The sequence below is a fragment of the Pseudophryne corroboree genome, chromosome 10, assembly GCF_028390025.1.
Source record: "Pseudophryne corroboree isolate aPseCor3 chromosome 10, aPseCor3.hap2, whole genome shotgun sequence".
Classification (NCBI taxonomy): domain Eukaryota; kingdom Metazoa; phylum Chordata; class Amphibia; order Anura; family Myobatrachidae; genus Pseudophryne; species Pseudophryne corroboree.
In genome coordinates, this window is record NC_086453.1 from 256,200,133 (window position 1) to 256,224,139 (window position 24,007).

The following is a 24,007-nucleotide window of genomic DNA, read 5'->3' on the forward strand; positions in this document are numbered from 1 at the left end:
CCGCGGAACCGAATCCAAAACCAAAAAACAAAACCCGAAAAATGTCCGGTGCACATCACTAGTATGTGTGTATATATATATATATATATATATATATATATATAATTTATTTTTTACTTTGTATTACCACTTACTTATATAGTGCACACATCCCGCGTTGGTCACAAACGTATAGATATGACGCATAGGGAGCGGCAGTGTCAGATCCAGGGGCCAGCAGTAGAGAATGGCGGAGGTGGCATGGAGGCAGGGACAATCGCTCCCCCTGCATCTCTTTCCTTAGACCAGCGCGTGTGCAGTGTAGAGAACTGGGTAGAAGCTGGGTAGAGAAGCTGCTGCAACAGTGAAGGGGAGCAGCGGGACCCAGGCCCTTCAACAGGCCTGGGCCTGGTAAAGAGTAACCGCACCCTCCCTCCCTTTCTTGGCAACATTGTATATGTTAAAACCATATGACTGATATTGTGTAGGTTCCCCTTGTGCTGCCAAAACAGCTCTTACCTGTCAAGTCATAGAGTCCTGAGGTATCTGGCACCAAGATGTTAGCAGCAGATCTTCAAGTCCTGTCATTTACAAGTTAGGGACTCAGGCCCTCATTCCGAGTTGTTAGCTCGCTAGCTGATTTTAGCAGCATTGCACTCGCTAGGCCGCCGCCCTCTGGGGGTGTATCTTAGCATAGCAGAATTGCGAACAAAAGATTAGCAGAATTGCGAATAAATAATTCTTAGCAGTTTCTGAGTAGCTCCAGACTTACTCCTACACTGCGATCAGCTCAGCCCGTTTCGTTCCTGGTTTGACATCACAAACACTCCCGGCATTCGGCCAGCCACTCCCCCGTTTCTGCAGACACTCCCGCGTTTTTCCCTGACACGCCTGCGTTTTTTTAGCAAACGCCGGGAAAACGCTGAGTTGCCGCCCAGAAATGTCCCTTTCCTGTCAATCATTTACCGAACACCAGTGCGACTGAAAAGCGCCGCAGAAGTCACAGCAAAACAGCTAAGTTTTGTGTTAAATATCTAAGCGCATGCGCTCTGCGTACCATGCGCATGCGCAGTAAGCGACTAATCGCAGCATAGCGAAAATCGGCAACGAGCAAACAACTCGGAATGACCCCCTCTGTGCCTTGGACCTCTTTTTCCAGCACAGCCCACAAATGCTCGATTGGATTGAGATCTGGGAAGTTTGGAGGCTAAATCAATACCTTGAGCTCTTTGTCATGTTTCTCAAACAATTCCTGAACAATGTTTTCAGTGCGGTAGGGCGCATTATCCTGCTGCAAGAGACCACTATGGGCTTAATCCAATTAGATACAATGAACTCGCGGGTGTGAATTTTCCTGGCAGCCACCGCACTTTACAGCTGCCTAAACTTGCTCGCTTCCCCATAAGGCACCGAGCAATTTTGTGTGAATTCAGGCTGAAATCAACCCGCAAAGGGTGCTAGATCTGGTGCCATTGCCAGCAACATTGCACCATTTACAAGCAGTTGGATGGAGCCCTTGGTCTGCTCCATTGTTTAGGTAGGTGGTACAAGTACATGTCAAAGTAACATTTAAATGAATTATTAGATCAGTTGTTCCATATACCGGTATGTGAAGAGAAAACAATCTGGATCTCAGTAATTAAGGGGGGCACGTATTGGGACACAAGAGGGGGTCCCCTTTTTCAAATTATGCATTATCTGGTGATCACTTATGATTACCAGACAATGTAACCCTGTGATATGGAATACATGTTTTTCATATATGGGCAGGAGGGCACTAACTGAGAAGATTGCAGTTGATAATACTTAATAACTTCATATACCATAGTAGCTTACCCTCCCGCATTCTGCAGGAGACTCCCTGAAATAGTAGCAATCTCCCTGACTCCCTGAATAGACCATCAATCTCCCTGATTGCCCCTTATCCCCCATAATGTAGCTGTTACAGTCTTGGGGAAAAAGAGAAATCGGAGATATATACATTCAAAAGGGAACATCAGTGCCATTTCCCTGCATTTTCAGGATTTGTTTGTGAATGTTGTGTTTTACAAGAAGTTCCATATACTGTAAGTGGTCACGAGAAACCTTATTTAAAATGCATGTAGCCATAAGGATCATTGTGCCTTATAACCAATAAGGCACAATGATCCTTATGGCTACATGCATTTTAAATAAGGTTTCTCGTGGCCACTTACAGTATATGGAACTTCTTGTAAAACACAATACACAAACAAATCCTGAAAAATATCAGTGTCTTTTCTTCAACAAGTAGATCTTACTGACTTTGGGGCTCATTTACATTTGGATGTCAGTCATCTTTATGACACGCCTCTCCGATGTAGCAGTACGCGCCTGCGCTTTTAGTTGTTACTTTCCCAGTCTGCCCGAAATGCTTTTTCAAAAGTAGGCAAGTATATCATATACTGTATTTAAGCTGCTTTAATAAAAAATATTGTTATAATAACATGTATTAATGTTATAGAGTTATATTGAGCTTGTATATTGTGCCAAACAAAACAGTTTTTCAGATAATGTAGAATCATTAGTAATTAATTTTGGCATACTCTTTAGCAAATTATTATAGCATACAGCTGTAAATGATAAAGATATTTGAAATTGCAAATGCTAGATGCTAAGAAACTTGTTTCTTTAAATAAAAAGAAGTGTATGTTTAGGCTAAAAGGTATTGTGTTACAGGGCCATAAGGGGGGGCAGTGCGGCCAGTGCTGCACACAGGGTGCAGTGTCTCAGGAGCGGCACCCTCGCTGATCCCGCATCTGGCTAGCAGATTTTATTGCTGCAGTGCTGCCTGGCATTTGCTTTGGACATTCTGGCCACACAGCCTGCAGGCTGTACAGTCCCTTCTTAGTACACGGAGTGCTGCAGTAGTGCCCCGGTGATAGCGGTCCCACCGTCCTACCCCAATGGGTGTAGTTTTATGATGGCATCTGCTCAGGGGGGATTGATAGTGGCTGTCACCCAGTTATGGGGCTGTCCTGTTATAGATAAATATAACTATTACCAATGTTTAATCTCAGAAATAACATGTGCAGAGAGAGTTAGATTTGGATTGGGTGTGTTAAAACTGAAATCTAAATTGCAGTGTAAAAATAAAGCAGCCAGTATTTACCCTGCACAGAAACAAAATAACCTACCCACATCTAACTCTCTCTGCACATGTTATATCTGCCCCACCTGCAGTGCACATGGTTTTGCCCAACCGCTAACAAATTTGCTGCTGCGATCAACTCTGAATTACCACCATGGTTTTGCCCATTAGAGAACAATTTTGCTGCTGCGATCAGGTCTGAATTAGGCCCATTGTCTGGTGTCTAGCTGGTGACTGCTGAAGGATAGAAAATTGTAAATTAATTCTTGAACATGTTGAGACATAAATATATTCTAATCCTATGAAAAAGGGAAATGACGTTTAGACATTGCCCCAGAAGGTGAATACTTTTCATAAGCTCCGTAATTACTTTTGTGATACATGTTACAGAAACAGTGTCACCAAAAATATAATTAAAGGGATTAGTTAAAAATGTTGGCAAAATATGTGTACAGTATATGTACTTTAAAGTGTAGTATGTTTAATGAATGCCTTTTGTCTGCAAAAGAAACTAGTTGAATAAGTTCAGCACACCTCTGACAGCAAAGGACTATTAGACCAGACAGGTTTATGTTAGACTAAGTGAATATGACAGCCGCCAAATTATTTTTCACTCCATCAGTCACCATTACGATAATCGTAATTTATATATTAAACACCTAAAAGATAACATCACATTAGCGGCAGATGGTATTACCAAAGTGACATGTGACCTAAAGCGACATCTTTATGCAATTTCTGCTTAACAACTTCTGGACATTGATTGAGCAACTACCCTTCTGTGCATCAACTTCGGGACATTCCCTAATAACAAAACATCTATCACATGGAACAAATATGAGCATAAAACCATTATCCAATTACTGTCTAAAGTCATGTGTTTCATAAATAGTTTATCACAGAACAACCCTACAGGCAATAAGTTCTTGTCAGGACACATCCAGGGATGTAATGGGTTTCCTGGGTCGACCCTATTTAGGTCAACACTCACTAGGTCGTCGCCTGGAAAATGACAACATGGTCGGCAGGTCGATGTGGAAAAAGGTGTTTGTTTGTTCTCTGGTGTTTTCTTTGTAAAGTGACCAGGAATCCCAATTAGTGCACCGTGTCCCCTCGCATGGCTCGCTTCACTCGCCATGCTTTGGGCAAGGTGCCTCGCTCTGCTATCACTGCGCGTAGCACAGGTTACTATTCCCAATCGTAGTCCACGTGTATCTTAAAGTGTGCAAAAGTTAAAAAAATGAATATATGTAAAAAAAAATCATGTTGACCTTTTCATGTGTCAACCTTTGCCATGTCGACTTTTTACAGGTGACAGCCTAATGTATGTCAACCAATAATGGTCGGCCTAATAACTGTCGACCTAAGTGAGATCAACCTAAGGACCGTATCCCCCAGGGACCCTTACATCAAAGATTTCTCTCAGAAAACAGCACGGCCAAATTCATATAAACATGACATTTCTACTAACCTTATCCTCTACTTTAATGTGAGATATTTATATTAAATAATTATATTCATGTCTCTTCAATTCCTTTCTAACTCTCTTTTTAAATTGTACCCCAAGAGGACTAGAAACATTTAAACCATATGGGCGATGTATCATTGGTAGCAATGGGTGTGGTATGTTACATCAATAACCATCAAGTCAACATGTATCAAGTTGACGTGGATATGATATCATGGTCGCAATGTTGATATGCCTAGCATACATGTCTACATGGGTGCTATGTTGCCATGACAGAATGTCAATCTGACTTCTCTGGTGGCCCAGCAGTCAGTTTCCTTGTCCTGGCAGCTGCACTGATCATCCTATTCGCGTGGTTTTACAAATAAGACACATTTTAAGAGAAAAAGTCACAAAAAAAGACGCTCAGTACTACAGTGTCACAGCATGGCATGATTAGAAGTGCTGTCCAACGTACCAGGAGGCTAGATGTATGTGGACACACCTGTATTGGCAGGGGTGAATTTAGGGGTCAGGCCCCTAGGCACATAATTGGCTGCCGCCCCTCCCCCCCCCACCCCCACCCCCACCCTTCATCATCACGTCATTGCCCCCTTCATTTCAGGTGTCAGTCCGGATTCCTTGAGACCATCAAAGCAGACCCAACCACACCTTACTACCAACTCCTGGACCAAAATTTGCTGCCCATTGTCTTACCCCCATTATTTGCTAAAATATATATATATATATATATATATATATATATATATATATATATATAGTTGTAATGATGGGGAAAAAAATAATAATTTGGCCCGTATAAGCCAGGTGTGGTGCCGCCCCCCAGCAAGTGCCGCCCCTAGGTTTGCATCCTATTACATTGGTCTAATTTACAAAATGTGCGAGTTTAGCGCCAAATGTGCACATTTTGCAAACTCAAACAGTATTACATTTGGCCGCATGTGTCTTAATCAGTACCATGTACACACCATGGAATGCATGTGCTGTATGAGTTTTCAGGGATTTACATACATGCACTGTAACAAAAAGTCCAGGAACTCCATGAACATCAGCCCTGCGTGTGGCCCTAAACCCTTATCATTTATTGTACCAAGATTCAACTTGTTTTTTTATTTTTCAACGAGGTCATAATTTTACTTTCTGTTGTCCTCAGGTCTGAAATATTTTTTTAGCCAAGAGAAAAGACAACAGAGCATGTCTAGCACAGAAGAAGGAGGTAAAGAATACATCGCTCCCCTATTTCAGACTGTGGAAGAGGTTCTGCAGCCTATCCCGACTCGGATAACTGGGACAGTCCCTGAATGGATAAAGGGCAGCCTGCTCCGCATCGGTCCTGGCAAATTTGAGTTTGGAAATGACAAGTGAGATCAGATTATATTCTATGTTATCCCCTTACAGTCTGAAATGAAATGTTCCAGTATCTCAATCAACCAATAAATTACCTGTTTAAGGGAATGTACGCAGCTATGGGGGTGATTCAGAGCAGATCGTATATGTGCGAAAAAACTCACATCTATGAACAGAATCAGAGGCGTGCGGGGGGACGCCCAGTACAGGGCTAGTCCGCCCCGCATGTCAAGCCCTCCCTCCCCCCCCCCCCCGCAGAGGTGCGAAAGCCAGTGCCGTAACTAGACATTTTAGCGTAGACATCTTAGCACTGTGTGCAACAAACAACATCGGCACACTCCCCCAAAAATAGATATAGGGGCGTGGCTTCATGGGGAAGGGGCGTGGCCACAGAGCTTCCGTTTACACATTGCGGCTGGCAGAGTCCCCTTTTTACACATTACGGCAACAGAGTACCCCTTTTTACACATACCGGCAGGCAGAGTCCTCCTTTTTACACATAATGGCAGGCAGAGTCCCCCTTTTTTACACATTACAGCAGCAGAGTCCCCCTTTTTACACATTACAGCAGGCAGAGTACCCCTTTTTACTCATTACAGCAGGCAGAGTCCCCCTTTTCTACACATTAGGCAGGCAGAGTCCCCCTTTTTTCACAATAACCTAACCCTTCTTGACAGCTCAACTCCCCCCCCATCCTCCCTGCAATCGGTCAATGCACTTACAGTATTGCAGGGTGTGTGACAGACTGAATGTATAGCCACGTTGTGATGCAGGTGCCTGTGCTGAGCATACCCTGCCACTGGGGACTGGACTGCCCACTTCCCAACTTCCCCGCCCAAATGCAGCGGCAGGGTACTGTGGGAGCAGGCTAGACTGGGAGAGAGACATCACACGTCTCTCCCAGTAGACATTGCAGGCGGAAACAGGGTAAGCCGGGAGGGGGCGGAGCATACAGGGGGAAGCTGCGCTGCTGCTGCGCTGCTTTGTATGTAGTGGTGTGTAGAAGGAGCCGAGGTCACCACTACATACATGACAGTGGCGGCTGTGGTGAGCGGCCTGATGGTGAGCCCACAGAGCATATGCACTGTGGTCAAAGCACTGCAGGCACACACCTAGTGACGACTCTGACAAAAGCATTGCATGGCGGCGATGCTTTCGCACCCGGTGAGTAGCTCCCTACTCGCCATGTTTTGGGTTGCAATGGCTGCATGTGACGTCATGCAGCCACCACGGCCTGTCCCAGCAACGATCTGGACACGCCTGCATTGTCCGGACTGCGCCCCCCCCAATGGCATTCACATGCCGCTGGCATGTCCCCTCCCGCACCTCTGCCTGTCAATCAGGTAGAGGCAATTGCACCAGTGAGATGCTTTTGCATCTTACTGTGTGAGCACGCACAGTGTGACCGCTGCACGTGCGCACACCACATAGGGCTTCAGGCTGCAATCGCTGCCATTGCAGCGATCAGGTCTGGATTAGGCCCTGTGTTTGCTAATTATGCCATTCTGCAGCAAGTTGAAATGATAGGGATATGCAGAGTATTTTCTCATATACTCTATATAAATAATAAACATACTATGGGACTCATCTAAAGTTGTGAGCAAGTTGGTTATAATTGGTCCCGCATTGCGTACATGGGGCCTGATTCAGGTCTGGTAGGAATTGCACAGCTGCAAAGAAGCAGCTGTACAATTACAAGTCATTCAAATTCTAATGCAGCAGGTAAGCTGAGGCTCACTCAGGCTGGCCGTAGGATCCAGACACCAGGAACCAGGAAGTCTGCGTCCAACTACACAGACCCTGGACCCGTCACGCCTTCAAAACGGGGATGACACACCACCATTTTGAAGAATGGTGCTGGGTTCTGTCCCCCAAATGCTGACATGCTGCAGCTGACAGGGCTGCAAGCAACATAGTAAAACTCGTTCTGCACCTGCACAGACCCCAAAACATCATATTTATAAACAAACCATCGGTTTTATGTACAAATATGAATTAGACCCATGGTACTTAGGGCGTTTTTTCTACCTGTCAGGGCGGCACTTTTCTACTCGCAGACAACTACAATTTTTCAGACTAGCGCTCCATGCTGAATTAGGCTCTAAATGTATATGCACAGTTCCGTACACACTGATCATTACCCACTGAGAACGTCCCATTATGTCCTGTCAGATACATGTGGTGTTGAGACTGAAATGTATATGACTGTATAACTTGCACCTGTGTATGACTGTACCGGAGCATGGTCAGTGCAGAAACACACAAGATACACTCAACCCTGCATCAGCCCCTATATGAACATACACACCAACATACATATGAACATCCACTTATCAATTGGAAAGTTCTAGGAGTTTAAAATGTATGTTACATATAGGCAATGGATGAATAGAAGGGCTCTGAGCACCATTTGCAGGCCACACTCACATTTTAACCCATTTATGACCAGATATATGAAACACCTTTGACAAAACATGTCACACGTTTGCTATTTTATTGTTTTTTTTTTTATTTTTAACAATGCAACCTGTCTCCCTTCTCCCCTCTTTTCATTTTTTATCTATCCATGGTGATCAAGATCTTGCAGCTGATGAAATTTCAGCCAGTGTTAGATGTATACAGTATGTCAGTGCTGATGTACAGGGGAGGTGTTGCAGTGGTGTGGCAGCTCTGCACTGGGAGTAATCCCCTATGTAACACGGCTACCAGTGCACAGTGCAGCAATCTTCTCCATTGAGAAGTATACCAAATTATTTAAACAGTGATCAGGTGACCATAAACCATCAGTGACTTCACCTGAAAGCTGTAATTTACTTTTATATGCCTCATCATATAGTCTAACTGTAGCGACAGATTGGTACTTAAAATTGGCAACAGTGTCCAGCTCCTGGTACCCTCCTCTTGGTTTCTTGGCTCAGGTCCTAATTCTGATAGCTGTTGTGCGAATTCGCAAGGTGGACGATTATCGAATGACTGTGCATGCGCAAGGTCAAACTGCAAAATAAATTAGCGTCTTTTTGATCGCTAGGCGTACGCAGGTTGATTGACAGGAAGCATAGGTTTGTGGGTGGGAACTGTCCGTTTCCTGGGAGTGTCAGGAAAAACGCAGGCATTCCCAAGCGTGTTTAGGGAGGGTGTGTGACGTCAGCTCCGGCGCCGATCAGCCTGTTTCTATTGCACTGTAGGAGTAATTCCTGGGCTACGCACAGCCTGCACACACTGGAAAAAACATTCGATGGTGAGTGAGTTGCGAACAGATTTGCTGCTGACCGGTGTTTGCAGAGATTTTTGCGCGGTGTACGCAGACTTGCACACGTTGGATTTTCACTCTTTCTGTGCCGTGGCTATCCGATTAGGCCCTAAGTCACTCCCAGTATGCGCCACATCATCATGTTGTACATCCTTCTTGTTGAGTAAAGCACTGGAAGGAGAGCTGCTCAACCAGGACTCTGAACAACTCAGCCACTAAGTGACAACTCAGTGACGGCTCTAGACTTTTCTTTTAGAGTGGCATCGTAACAATTAATATAAACTCATGCCCTTTCTGTTCCTGACTCTTGCTACTTAGTCCATACAAATATAATTAAAACAAAAACAAGATACACACAAAACAACTCTTCCTGCAGGGTACTCAAACTCGTAACCCCATGTGCCATGGTCAGACATTTAACTGGTGAGCTATATAATTATGTATTATGTGCTTGCAGCCCCGGAAATGGTTAGGGTTAGGCTGCTGGGAAGGGACGATTAGGTTTAGGCTGCGGGAAGGGGGGGTTAGGTTTAGGCACCTCCGGGGAGGTTTAGGGTCAGGTTGAGGGGGGAGAAGGTTAGGGTTAGACTGCGGGAAGGGAGGGTTATGGGGGTAAGGGAGAGTAGGGGATTAACTGGAAAGCATTATTGATGAGTTACGCAATCACAGAGAAACAGAAATAGCTGAGCATACTCCATCTGCACTGAGGCTGACTGCAATGTAAATGTCTTTATTGGCAGATTTAATCATTGGTTTGACGGAATGGCGCTCATGCACAAATTCACAATCGAAAATGGAACTGTGATGTACATGAGCAGGTTTCTACAAAGTGACGCCTATAGGTCAAATGAAAGTCATAACAGGATTGTAGTCTCCGAGTTTGGAACTGTAGCCTTGCCTGACCCGTGTAAGAGCTTGTTTCAGCGCTTTGTGTCTACATTTGAGTTACCAAGTAAGTGGTTATTAGTGATATTTTATAATACTGAATACAATCTTTGTTCTCAAACCTAAATTAGCTCTTCTGCTGCTCTCTGGCTACTGCTATCTCTCAGAATGCCTAAAATATAGAACTTAAAATCAGAATATTCTGCAAAACAATGTACCAGCTGTATGTAGAGCTTTGCCTATCACCATACTGCTCTTTTTTCTTGGGTCTAATACCAGTCTTCTTATGAGAAACAAAGGTGATCTGGGAGTTCAGTGCTGCTACTCTGAAGGACGACTCAGATGGCGCTTTACCTGAAATATCCCAGGTACCACCTGCGTCCCGAGACAAGTGGTATAACGTTTCCTCCGGAGGTTTCAAATATCGTAATCTGTCATATGAAATGAAAATGACAATGCAAACCTTTGTTCTCAGTTACATACACTCTTTATTAACTGTGCTTATACGTGAACAATTAAAGTGCAATTAAATACACACAATATAATAAAATACACTCACATACTTCTAGGGGTTAATGACTTGCAATTGACTTGCAATTGACATTAATATGGTCATTGCAGTGGTCACTGCCATTTTTATTATTAAGTAAAAATGATAAATAATAAAAAAAATCACTAAACTGTGTAAGATGTCAATTACTTTGGGTGTGGTTTACTAGATAGACAGTGTTTAGTTAGACAGTCGATAGATAGACACCATGGGCCAAATGTAATAGAGTGAGAGTTTCAGAAAGTGAGGTTTTGCAGATTTTTTTTTTTAAATTGGCAATCATTTACACTGCAAAACCAGGTTGATCTTGCTGTGTAAATGATTGCCACTTTTAAAAAAAACTGTAAAACCTTACCAAATCTCTCACTTTCTGAAACTCTCATTCTGTTACATTTGGCCCCTCATGTTAGTCCGTCAAAAGGTAGACAGTGTCAAAAGGTAGACGGGGTCAAAAGGTCAACATGTAAACGGTCGACATAAAAAAGGTAGACACTTATTTTTCTGTTTTTCATTTTTGGGGTTTGTGTGGATAGTTTTGTCATCTGAGACTCCCATTTGTAGAAAGGCATACCCATGCGGGGCTCTCTTCGGGCTCGGTGGCTCGCTGTGCTTGCCACAAGGTTTATAACCAACTCTATGCCGACATGGATAGAGAAGGTATGAAAAAGTCCAAAACCATGTAAAAATGTAAAAAAAAAACCCAGGGGTATATTTACAAAGAGTCGTGTTTTTGATGTTTTTAAGGGTGTTTGAACTCGAATGGTATCGGGTGCATTTTACTGCAACTTTTTGAATCCTGATACGATCATTCACTAAGCTGCCGATTTTTCCAAATTCGTATTTTCCGATGTCGATGTGATTCGTAATGTCAGGCAGTGTTTTACGGGAGTGATGAGTAAAACACTGCCTGACAAAACACAAGGAATCCCGGCCGGATCTGTGAGATCCGTGCAGGGCTTCATTGTGTACCTTAAGAAGGTATTTAAAGTGTTAAAAATTCAGAAAAAAATTGCGTGGGGTCCCCCCTCCTAAGCATAACCAGCCTCGGGCTCTTTGAGCCGGTCCTGGTTGAAAAAATATGGGGAAAAAAATGACAGTGGTTCCCCCATATTTAATCAACCAGCACCGGGCTCTGCGCCTGGTCCTGGTTAAAAAAATACGGGGGACAAAAAGCGTAGGGGTCCCCCGTATTTCTTAAACCAGCACCGGGCTCCACTAGCCAGGTACATAATGCCACAGCCGGGGGACACTTTTATTGTGGTCCCGGCGGCCCTGGCATTACATACCCAACTAGTCACCCCTGGCCGGGGTACCCTGGAGGAGTGGGAACCCCTTAAATCAAGGGGTCCCCCCCCTCCAGCCACCCAAGGGCCAGGGGTGAAGCCCGAGGCTGTCCCCCCATCCAAGGGCGGCGGATGGGGGGCTGATAGCCAAGTGTAAAAAATCAGAATATTGTTTTTAGTAGCAGTACTACAAGTCCCAGCAAGCCTCCCCCGCAAGCTGGTACTTGGAGAACCACAAGTACCAGCATGCGGTGGAAAACCGGGCCCACTGGTACCTGTAGTACTACTACTAAAAAAATACCCAACAAAAAACAGGACACACACACCGTGACAGTATAAGTTTATTACATGCATGCACACCTCCAAACATACATACTTACCTATGTTCACACGAGGCTCGGTCCTCTTCTCCATGTAGAATCCTCGGGGTACCTGTGAAAAAAATTATACTCACATAATCCAGTGTTGCTTGTCTTCTTTGTATAATCCACGTACTTTGCAAAACAAAAAAACAGAAACCCGAGCACGCACTGAAAGGGGTCCCATGTTTACACACATGGGACCCCTTTCCCCGACTGCCAGGACCCCCCCTGACTCCTGTCAAAGAGGGTCCCTTCAGCCAATCAGGGAGCGCCACGTCGTGGCACTCTCCTGATTGGCTGTGTGCTCCTGTAGTGTCTGTGAGGCTGCACACGGCAGAGATACAATGTAGCGCCTATGCACTCCATTGTATCCAATGGTGGGAACTTTGCGGTCAGTGGTGAGGTTACTTTCGGTCAACCGCTGACCGCAAAGTTCCCACCATTGGATACAATGGAGCGCATAGGCGCTACATTGTATCTCTGCCGTGTGCATCCTCAGACATCGCAATAATGAAATCACATCACAGCAGGTCGTTAGTTGGTATGTATATATACAGCTGTACATACACACACAGCATACTTGTAAACACACACATAGCATACATACATACACACACACAAACAAACACATAACATACTTGTAAATACACGCACAGCGTACACACATACCTTACAAACATACCATATATACACACAGCATACCTACATAAATACATACACACAGCATACATACACAGTGTGCATACATACATACACACATACATACATATATACAGTGCACATAGTAAACAAACACACAACATGCATGCATTCATACACACATAGAATACATACACACATACATACAGTAGATTACATACACACTAACAGTATATACACACACATTACATACTTACAAACAAACAAACACATACATACATACATACATACATACATTTATTCACACAACATGCATACATACAAACACAAACATAAATACCTCCCAACTTTTGAATCGATGAAAGTGGGACCTCGTGTGCCGCAGGGGAGTGTGACTTCTGGTGAAGGGGCGTGGCCTTGTTGCATAACTCCCGTTATCATAATTTTGGGGGCATGCCCAGCTCTCCCCAAGCAGCTGGGCAGCCCCCGGCTCACCTCGCTGCACATGCACGCAGCATCTATTCAATGATCACCGGCTGCTTTGCAGAGAAGAGCAGAGGTGATCACAGGCTCTCCCAACCTGCCCCCTGTCCACTGGACACTGCGGCCCCACAGTAGGGACATACGGATAGTGTCCAAATAGCAGCTCTGTCCCACTATGCCTGTGCTCTGCTCCATCTAAAAAAAAAATTCTGCCTGCTGTGCCAATGGATCGGGGGAAGGGAAGGGGGAAGGGAGCGTGTTCCAGGCAGGGCTGCCAGCAGAAATTGTGGGGCCCGGGACTGACAAAAAAGAAGGGCCCCTCCCCCCCTCAAAATAAGATTATGCCACACTTCTCCACCCCTATGTGATGTCATGTATTGTGATATTACATATAGGTGGAGTGTTGCGGACCTACAGAAACAGTTCACAGAGAGCTGATGCGCGGTTGAAGGCTTGTTTTAAAAGGTCTTCACTCTGCAGCTCTACAGGTATTGGTAGTAGAAGCCATGGGTGGACCCCCCTCTCTGTAAGGGCCCAGGACACCAGTCCCCACAGCCCCCCCCTGATGGCTGCCCTGGTTCCAGGCACTCGATAACCCCCAATGTGTGCACGTATGGCATACCCTCCAACTGTACCTTTTTAGCAGGTACAGTACCTTTTTTCTCTTACGTCCTAGAGGATACTGGGGTCCACATTAGTACCATGGGGTATAGACGGGTCCACTAGGAGCCTTGGGCACTTTAAGAAATCAATAGTGTGGACTGGCTCCTCCCTCTATGCCCCTCCTACCAGACTCAGTTTAGAAAATGTGCCCGGAGGAGCCGGTCACGCTTAGGGAAGCTCCTGAAAAGTTTTCTACAGTTTATTTTCTGTTTGTTATTTTACAGGCATTGCTGGGTGGCACCAGCATGCCTGCTTCTTGGGACTTAGGGGGGAGAACGGCCCAACTTCCTAAAGAGTTAATGGTCCCGTTTCTCCACTGACAGGACACTGAGCTCCTGAGTGAGTCATTCGCAAGCCCCACCACGGCACGCTGCCACCCCTAACAGAGCCAGAAGAAAGAAGAGTGGTAAGTAGAACGCCAGTATCCCAGTTAGCGGGTCACCAGCGGGAATGGCAGCACAAGGGTAGGAGCGCAGCGCTGACATGCAGGCTGCGCTCGGGGGGCACGCTGTAAGGGGCGCACTGAGCCACCAATGATACCCACACTGGCACCATACCTAACAAGGGTTCTAACCCTTTGATATATACATAAAGACCTCAGGCCAGTATAAAAAAATGGGAAGACGAGCGCCATTACGGGTGTGGGGCTTTACTATGAGCGGATCCAGGAGCTTACCATTGCCATTTTCCTTCTGCAGCTTGCACTGTCAGGACTCACAGGGAAGCATAGCTCCGCCACGAACACTCCACATCTCCTCAGTGGTACCAGGGGGTCTTAGAAAGGGGGGGAGTGTGGTAGAATAATGAGCCCTATTAAGGGACTTAGTGTGGCGACATGGCTGAGTTTTTACTTGGCTAAAAGGGCGCGGTGTGGCTGGCTCCTTTTTCTGTGTCTCCCTGCAGGCTCTGTGTGGGTTAAACTGTGTTTTCACCTTCTGAGCGTGGTGTGTGTCCCTTCATGTTACCATATCCAGGGACTGTGTTTCCTGCACAGCAGAGTGTCTGTCCTCCCCCGGTGACTCTCTACCGTGTACCCAGAATAGTATACATTCTCAGGCTAGTGGGGCAAATCCCCCATGGTTAGATTCCATTAAGGGGATGATATCTAATATTTCTACAAAATTATTCCATACTGAGAAAGAGACACAATACTTAAGACAGTCTATGGATGAACAAAACAAAGAATGTAGCGCCTATGGTCATCAATGAGTGAGAACAGTCATTAGTACCATACAATTTATTAATAAAACATAATAGTGCACTTATTTAAAAACTCATTGTAAAAACAAGTGAGATGCTACTCCTGTAAATGTTGGAGATCAAATATGAAATGTTCAGCGAACCTGTTCCATTTATAAAAGTCCCTTAAGGATCCCGCACGGGCCGATGTCAGTCACAACCGTAAATGTATAGTTACCACCATAGTGTAGAAGGCATTTAAGCAGAACAGCGTCCGCAGATGGCAGTCCCTTATTCAGTAGTGGTAATTGAATTGTCCACGGTGTGAGTCGTCCCTTTTTAAGGAATCCAGTTGATAAGGTGCAATAGTCAGGGGCTTGGTCCAGGTATTTGATCCTCCAAATAGTTGGATAGGTAGTAGACTTGCAGCAACAGATCCCACCAACGCGTTTCGTTGCATTTACGCAACTTTTTCAAGGTGCTCCTGATCCTATGAGGGGTTTTTATACCCCTTTCCAATATGGATGCTCATTTGCATATGTGATACATTTGACCTTTTCATCTCAATAAACGACCAAAATAATGACAGACATACTACCATTGGATGATCCCTATTCACACATATAATTATATGTATGATAATCATATTGCAATTCATAGTATACACTAGAAAACGGTTTTTATATATAAAGCTGATCACATGACCATTCGTTCTCATCTATAAATAGGTTAATATAAAAAGTGGGGTGGACCTGATAAAATATATTGTGGACACACTGGGTATAGATGGTTGCATATAGCCACATTTTGCATATACCCCTTATGTTATACTAATATTGTGGAGAAAGACAGCTGTGTATTTGCTGTCCTCATCATGTGGACACTTATAAATAGTGAGAATATATACTTAGCAATATACACAATATTAAATGCAAAAAATTACAAATCTGCGAGAAGGATGTTTATATATATATATATATATATATATATATACACACACAGAAGGGAAAGAAAGGGTGGAGAAACATATGAGTAGGAAAAAAGCCTGGATGACCTGATGAATAGAGATTCATTTCCCATACCTGTGTCTCAGACCCCTGCCATTTGGCCACAAAAGCGTACTCTGGCCCAGCTCATGCAGGCTGATACTGATGATGATACATCAGGCACAGAGGAGGGCAAAGTGGATGCGAGTGGTGGGGGTGCAATCCTGTCACAAGGAATACAGGCCCTGCAGATGTCCTGCACATTCCTGACAAGGTGGCGTATTCAGGACTCTGCTACCTTTATGGTGGACGCCTTAAAGGAAATTGGTTTGCTTAACGCACGCACCACTTCCATGGCAGTGTCAGCATGCAGGAACTTGTGGCTACGCCAATGGACTGCGGACACGGATTCCAGAAAAGGCATGGAAAGCTTACCATTCACAGGTGAGGCCCTCTTTGGAGATTAACTGGATACGTGGATATCCAAGGCTACGGCGGGTAATTCTACGTACCTTTCTTCCGCAGCACCCCCAGCTAGGAAAACCTACTCTGCTCCAACTCTGCAGTCCTTTCGGACTGCAAAATTTAAAGGCAAATCCAAAGGTTCTTCTATAGCCTTCAAAGGTAATAGAAGTAAACACAGAAAAACAGCAACTGCAGGTTCTCAAGAACAGACCTCCGGTTCTGCTTTCTCAAAGCCTACAGCATCATGCTGGAAGACAGGCAGGTGGGAGCCCGGTTACGTTATTTCAATCACATTTGGGCAACATCATGCCAGGATGCCTGGGTCAGAGACCTTATCGCCCATGGATACAGACTGGAGTTTCAGGAACTCCCACCTCACAGATTCTTCAAATCAGGCTTACCAGCTTCTACAGAAGCAGGTCTGATTTTGCAGGCTGCAATCCAGAAACTGGTACAAACTCAGGTCATTGTCCCAGTTCCACTTCAACTACAGAACAAAGGTTATTACTCCAACCTGTTTGTGGTACCGAAACCGCACGGTTCGGTAAGGTCCATTTTAAACCTCAAGTCACTGAACCCGTACTTAAGGGTGTTCACGTTCAAGATGGAGTCTCTGAGAGCCATGATCTCAGGTCTGGAGGAGGGATAATTTCTGGTGTCTCTGGACATCAAGGATGCATACCTTCATATTCCAATTTGGCCGCCTCATCAGGATTACCTAAGGTTTGCACTACAGGACTGCCAGTTCCAGACCCTGCCATTTGGCCTCTCCACGGCACCGAGAGTGTTCACCAGGATAATGGCAGAGATTATTTTACTCCTCTGCAAGCAGGGAGTGAACATAATACCGTACCTGGATGATCTGCTGATAAAAGCACCATCCAGGGAGAGGTTGTTGGACAGCATTGCCCTCTCAACCTGACTACTCCAAGATCACGGGTGGATTCTGAACCTGCCAAAATCTTACCTGGAACTAACAAGGAGGCTTCCATTCCTGGGGATGATTCTGGATACGGAAGCACAGAAGGTATTCCTTCTGTTGGAAAAGGCATTGGTAATCTAGTCGATGGTGCGGGATGTTCTAAAACCAACCCGGATTTCGGTGCATCTATGCATTCGCCTTCTGGGGAAGATGGTAGTCTCTTACGAGGCTCTGCAGTACAGAAGGTTTCACACAAGACCCTTCCAGCTGGATCTGTTGGACAAATGGTCCGGATCCCATCTTCACATGCACCAGAGGATACGTCTTTCGCCAAAAGCCAGGATTTCTCTTCTGTGGTGGCTTCAGACGTCTCACCTGACCGAGGGTCAACGGTTCGGGATTCAAAATTGGATTCTGCTAACCACAGACGCAATCCTCAGAGGTTGGGGAGCAGTCACTCAGGGGGAACAGTTCCAAGGAAAATGGTCAAGTCAGGAAACCATTCTTCCGATCAACGTTCTGGAACTAAGGGCCATATACAACGCCCTTCTACAGGCATCGCATCTTCTTCAAGATCAAGCCATTCAAGTTCAGTCAGACAATGTGACGGCAGTAACGTACATAAACCGACAGGGCGGAACGAAGAGCAAAGCAACAATGTCAGAGGTAACAAGAATTCTCATCTGGGCAGAAAGACATGCAGTGGTGCTGTTGGAGATCTTCATTCCGAGAGTAGGCAACTGGGTAGCGGACTTCCTCAGCAGACACGACCTCCACCCAGGAGAGTGGGGTCTTCACCCGGAGGTGTTCGAGTCCTTGACATGTTGGTGGGGGACTCAACAAATCGTCATGATGGCCTCTCGTCTCAAAAAGATTCTCAGGCGGTATTGTTCCAGGTCGAGGGACCCACATGCAGTGGCAGTGGATGCTCTGGTGACTCCATGGGTCTAGCAAATGGTTTACGTGTTTCCACCTCTTCCATTGATCCCAAGAATTCTCAAAAGAATAAAAAGGGAAAAGGTTCAAGCAATTCTCATTGCTCCAGACTGACCAAGAAGGGCCTGGTACGCGGATCTACTGGAGATGCTCCTGGAGGACCCGTGGCCTCTGCCTCTTCGCAAGGATTTTCTACAACAGGGGCCATTCGTCTATCAAGACTTAACACGGCTACGTTTGACGGCATGGAAGTTGAGCGTCAAATTCTAGCCTGGAACGGGATCACCGACAGGGTTATTCCAACTCTGATCCAAACCAGAAAAGGGGTAACGTCTAAACACTACCATCGTATTTGGGGAAAAATACATCTCGTGGTGTGAAAACAGGAAATTTCCTATAGTGGAAATTCAACTGGGATGTTTCCTCCCTTTTCTACAGTCAGGTGTGGATGTGGGCCTACGTTTGGGCTCTTTGAAAGTCCAGATTTCAGCCTTATTCATTTTCTTCCAGAAACAAATGGCTTCCCTCCCTGAGGTTCAGACGTTCTTGAAGGGTGTTCTGCACATCCAACCGCCCTTTGTGCCTCCAACGGAACCTCGGGATCTCAACGTGGTGTTGCAGTTTCTGCAATTGGAATGGTTTGAGCCTTTACAGGAGGTTGATGATAAGTTTCTTACGTGGAAGACTGTTACACTGTTAGCTTCAACAAGGCGTGTGTCGGAACTGGGGGCGTTGTCTCACAAAAGCCCTTATTTGATTTTTCTTGAAGATAGAGCTGAACTCAGCAATTTCTTCCTAAGGTGGTGTCTGCGTTTCATATCAACCATCCTATTGTGGTTCCAGTGCTTACAGACACCTCTGCTACTTCAAAGTCCTTGGATGTTGTGAGGGCTTTGAAGATCTATGTGAAGCGGACAGCCTGTCACAGGAAATCTGACTCGCTGTTTATTCTCTATGATCCCAAGAAAATTGGGTGTCCTGCTTCCAAGCATTCTATTGCTCGCTGGATCAGGTGTACTATCCAGCAGGCTTATTCTATGGCAGGATTGCCGGTTCCTAAAGTACAGGCCCACTCGACTAGATTGGTGGGTTCTTCCTGAGCAGCTGCCCAGGTTGTCTCGGCTGTACAGCTCTGCCAAGCAGCTACTTGGTCAGGGTCGAACACGTTTGCTAAGTTCTACAAGTTTGATACTTTGGCCTCTGAGGACCTTCAGTTTGCAGGAACCTCAGCACTCTCCCACCTGGTTTAGGAGCTTTGGTACATCCCCATGGTACTAATGTGGACCCCAGTATCCTCTGGGATGTAAGAGAAAATAGGATTTTAATTACCTACCGGTAAATCCTTTTCCCGTAGTCCGTTGAGGATACTGAGCGCCCGCCCAGTGCTTCATGTTTCCTGCACTGTTACTTCGTTAAGTATTGTTGTTGGTTCAGCTTTTGCTGTTCCTGTTCAAGTTTGGTTAGCATGGCTTTCCTCTTGTTTGTGTGTGCTGGTTCGAATCTCACCACTGTTCTGTTAAATCCTCAGGATATGTCCGTCTCCTCAGACACAGTTTCTAGACTGAGTCTGGTGGGAGGGGCATAGAGGGAGGAGCCAGTGCACACTATTGATTTCTTAAAGTGCCCAAGGATCCTATTGGACCCGTCTATACCCCATGGTACTAATGTGGACCCCAGTACCCTCTACGGACTACGAGAAAAAGATTAATTAAAATTAAAATATTATTTTATTTGGTCTGTACCAATCCATTGGCTCTCCAAACTTCCATCAAAAGTATAGGAAAAGGGGCGTGGCCACGCACCCTTTAGCCATGGCTACACACCATTTGTACCTATTTTTATGTGTAAAATGTTGGAGGATATGGTATGGGCATAGTGATAATGGAAGATAGTGACATAGGGGGTAATTCTGAGTTGATCGCAGCAGTAAGTTTGTTAGCAATTGAATGTACTTATACTGTAAACATTTGTGCAGTGACAATGTGTAGATGTAATAGATGTAATGCAGTGTAACCTTGTTAGCTTAAAAGCTGTATGTGCGACTATGACGCTCTGAGAAACCTTTATGCATTTATAATAACCAATCAAATACCGGTCTAAGGTTCTAACGCCTTTAGTAAGAATGTTATTACTTGCAAAAAGAGTAATACAGTACAAGTCACACACTACAATATAACACAGACTAACTAACCAGATAACTACACAGGAAATACAATACAATTATGTTTAAGGGAAAATGAGAGAGAAAGAAGAGAAGAGAGAGAGAGAGAGAGAGAGAGAGAGAGAGATGGCTCACAATAACAATAAAGACAATATGTTTGCAGAGAAGCTTACACATGTGAGGAACAATCGCTGCGCAGTTAGTCAATGCTGAGAATCTTTGTGGAGAAAATACTTGACCTTACCCATACTGGCTGTCCCTATATACACAACCCTACAATACCGCATGGGACAGAAGCTAGACTCCATTTTGGGAAACCTCCCATGATTCCAAGGACTGCAACACATGGTTGAAAGGGGGATGCTAGCAGCCATTTTAGATTTGCAGGTCCAAACACATGGCACTCTCTGCTACACCACAATCACATAGCAGAAGACACAAGACTCCATTTTATTCCAAAATGTCCAAGCCTCAAAACAATGCATATGTTCTGATTTTACAATTCCAAACCATCTAAATCACCTTTCACAATTTCAAGCAAACACAGTATCTCAATAACCAGAGCATACGAGCTATCACAAGACCAGACCACCAGGTACCCACAAGTATCAGCCTGCCATTGCAACACGCACATATTCAAAGGTAACTGCATGATGGTATTCATGATTAACAAGATATATTATAACATACCAGCACCATCTATTTTAAATCACCATAGGCAAACAAATACCACAAATGCTATGCTACAGGTTGTCTAATGTCCCAGCTACCATCACAGATTCCCAGATCTATCACACAAACAAGTTACAATATCCTATTTAAACCAGCACCATTGACCTTAAAGCAATCTGTCTATATTTCCTTATCTAGCCATGCGAATTCAATACTTAGCCTTTAGCTTGGAGGTCAGTCCTGGGGATGCAGCCGCCATGCTGCTGGGTGCCAGGTAGCTGTGTGAGTGAGTGAGCCCTGTGATTTCCAGTGGATAATATCATACCTGCATTCCAGCTGTGGGGGGGTGTCAACCACAGGAAATGTGTCTTTCACAGTATGTGGGCTGTCTTGTATCAGTGGCCTTGGTTATGCAAAATGTTGGGTGATGACTAACACATTCCTGTCTTCTGGAGAGCTATTGTTTGGCGAATACAAAACAAAACCCTGTCTCTGGGTTTTGTTCGATATTCATGATGTCCACTTTCAGTTGAGACAATGACATCTCAGCAATCATTCTTCTGGAGACAAACCCTAACCCATTCGTAAACACAGGTGTTGGCCCTCCTCATTGAGTCTCAAAGCTCAGTGTAATTAAAGGCTATTGTACTCCGTCTGCGGGAAAGATACTGATTTGGAATACAATTAATCTTCAATTACTATTCCTGTGCTTAACTATGCATATGAAGATGTGAAGCCCTCCCAACATGCATACTATTGTTTGGGGAATCTCTAAGGTCAAAGAGCCATTTGAGACCCACTGATACCTGCTGGACTCAGGGGAATATTAACTTATAAAATACATTATATGGTTAAATTATGTAACGATTGAGTCGCACGCTGGGCACACAGAAACTCTACCGTAAATGCGCATACAGTGCGCCTGCGGGTGCACGTAACAGCGGGTATGCGCACGCACAGGAGTGCGCACACATGCGCAGCGCGGACATGTATGAGGTGCAAATATGGCAGTGTGTATAGTGATATTTTTCTGACTTTGACAGTCCACCCTTTGGCAGTCAACAATAACTGCCACTTCCTAAAACATTTCAAAAGGAGAAAAATATATGTCAAGTGTAAATACATTTCCATGGTTGGGTTGGGGAGGAGAAAGAGAAGGTGTGAAAAGGGTATGACCTAGTGAGATAGCAAAAGCATGTGTGTATGAATCCATGTTTGGGGGGTCATGTATCATCGTGCCGTACGTGTTTTAAATCAAGCTTCGAGGTATTGCGAAGTATACATTTGAATTCCTTCTTATCCCGTATCAAGGGTCTGTGGATGGGCTGTCAAACTCTACCGAGCTCATTTCGTCGTTTTGCGACAAAATGGGGGAGCACATTTTAGTTGATGATACATGAATGGGGGGGATATGTGATTGCTGATATCTGTGCCTGTATTCCCTATCGACTATGTGTGTCATTACCTGAGGGTTGTAGAAATGAAGATAAAGAACACTTATGGTAAATGCAGTGGTATTCTATGTCAGGTTAATGAACATTTGTCGGCTGAAGTCTTGTTCGGTGTCTGTTGAATGCAGTCTTCTTTGTGCTTTTGCTCATAAGGTGCGAGCAAAAAGCTTTGTCAATGTCCATAGACTTACAAAAGTGTTGGGCTAGCGTAATTTTAAAATTTCTAGGGAAACTGGGGGTCTATGGCATAGTTCATCAAATATCTGTGTATAAGGTTGTCAAAACGTCTTCTTTAATCCATCAGTTGTCTGTATACAGGCTCGTCAAATTCCTCGTCCAAGTGGGTCTTTTTACCTTGGAGAAAACGGAAAAAACAGGTGAAAGAAACAGGTCGTGGTATCACTTTTTATCACAGCGTGGTTTCAATGGTTGGGTCGTAAATCAAATCCATTTTGTTATGCGATACAGTCATTATTTCAGGCAGTACTTTTCCAATATAACACAATCCTTCAGAGTTTGGGGCAAGCCACTTTATACGCCTTCCTCCCGCATATGAAATATGCATCATCGGGGAGAACATATGGGACAGAGTAGGACATAACCATATTACACATCCTCCATGTGAAATCTCCTACCCCTAATTCTCCCATCTGTCTAGTACACGTATCAGCTTGTACGATATGTGCACAGTATCCTGGTGATACCTCTCCAACTTTCGTAATCCTACTTCCTAGGGTATACCTATATCGGAAAGATTTTTCTCTACTGGCTATGTGGCGTATAAGCTCTGTATCTGTTGGCATTCTATCTGCTCTATATGAAAAGGTCATGGTTTGGTTACTCCATGACACTTCCCAATTTCCCGGCTTTCGGGGATTGGAAATGTTAAAACATATTAGGGATCTATCCACATGATATTGGTGGAGCTTCAAGCTAGGAGGACTGGAGATATTAAACCTCCTGTCCACCGGTCTCCCACCCTTTAGCTCAAGTACCTCCCCTACCGTTAAAGGAAATGGTACTAGCCCTGATTTGCTATGACCTTGAGGTACTTGAGAGCATACCCAACAATCTGTCTTATTTAACACACTACCCACTAAGGAGTGATAGTCACTCAATGGATGCCGGTCCATGTGGATATTAAAACTGGATTGGCATTTCTTAATGCACCCATCCTCAACTACATTGTCACAGAGCCTACAGATACAGTTTTCTTC

At 44.7% G+C, this 24,007-nt stretch overlaps 1 protein-coding gene across 4 annotated transcripts in view; it reads left to right on the top strand.

Annotated features, from left to right (window-relative positions):
- The window catches only part of LOC134966447 (carotenoid-cleaving dioxygenase, mitochondrial-like), a 405,306-nt gene that overhangs the window by 104,985 nt on the left and 276,314 nt on the right, over positions 1–24,007 (top strand). For all 4 annotated transcript variants that reach the window (XM_063943198.1, XM_063943200.1, XM_063943197.1 and 1 more), the window contains exons 2-3: positions 5,710–5,917; positions 9,894–10,105. In XM_063943198.1, the coding sequence (XP_063799268.1) occupies positions 5,710–5,917; positions 9,894–10,105 (420 nt within the window). The remainder of the gene's footprint in view (positions 1–5,709; positions 5,918–9,893; positions 10,106–24,007) is intronic.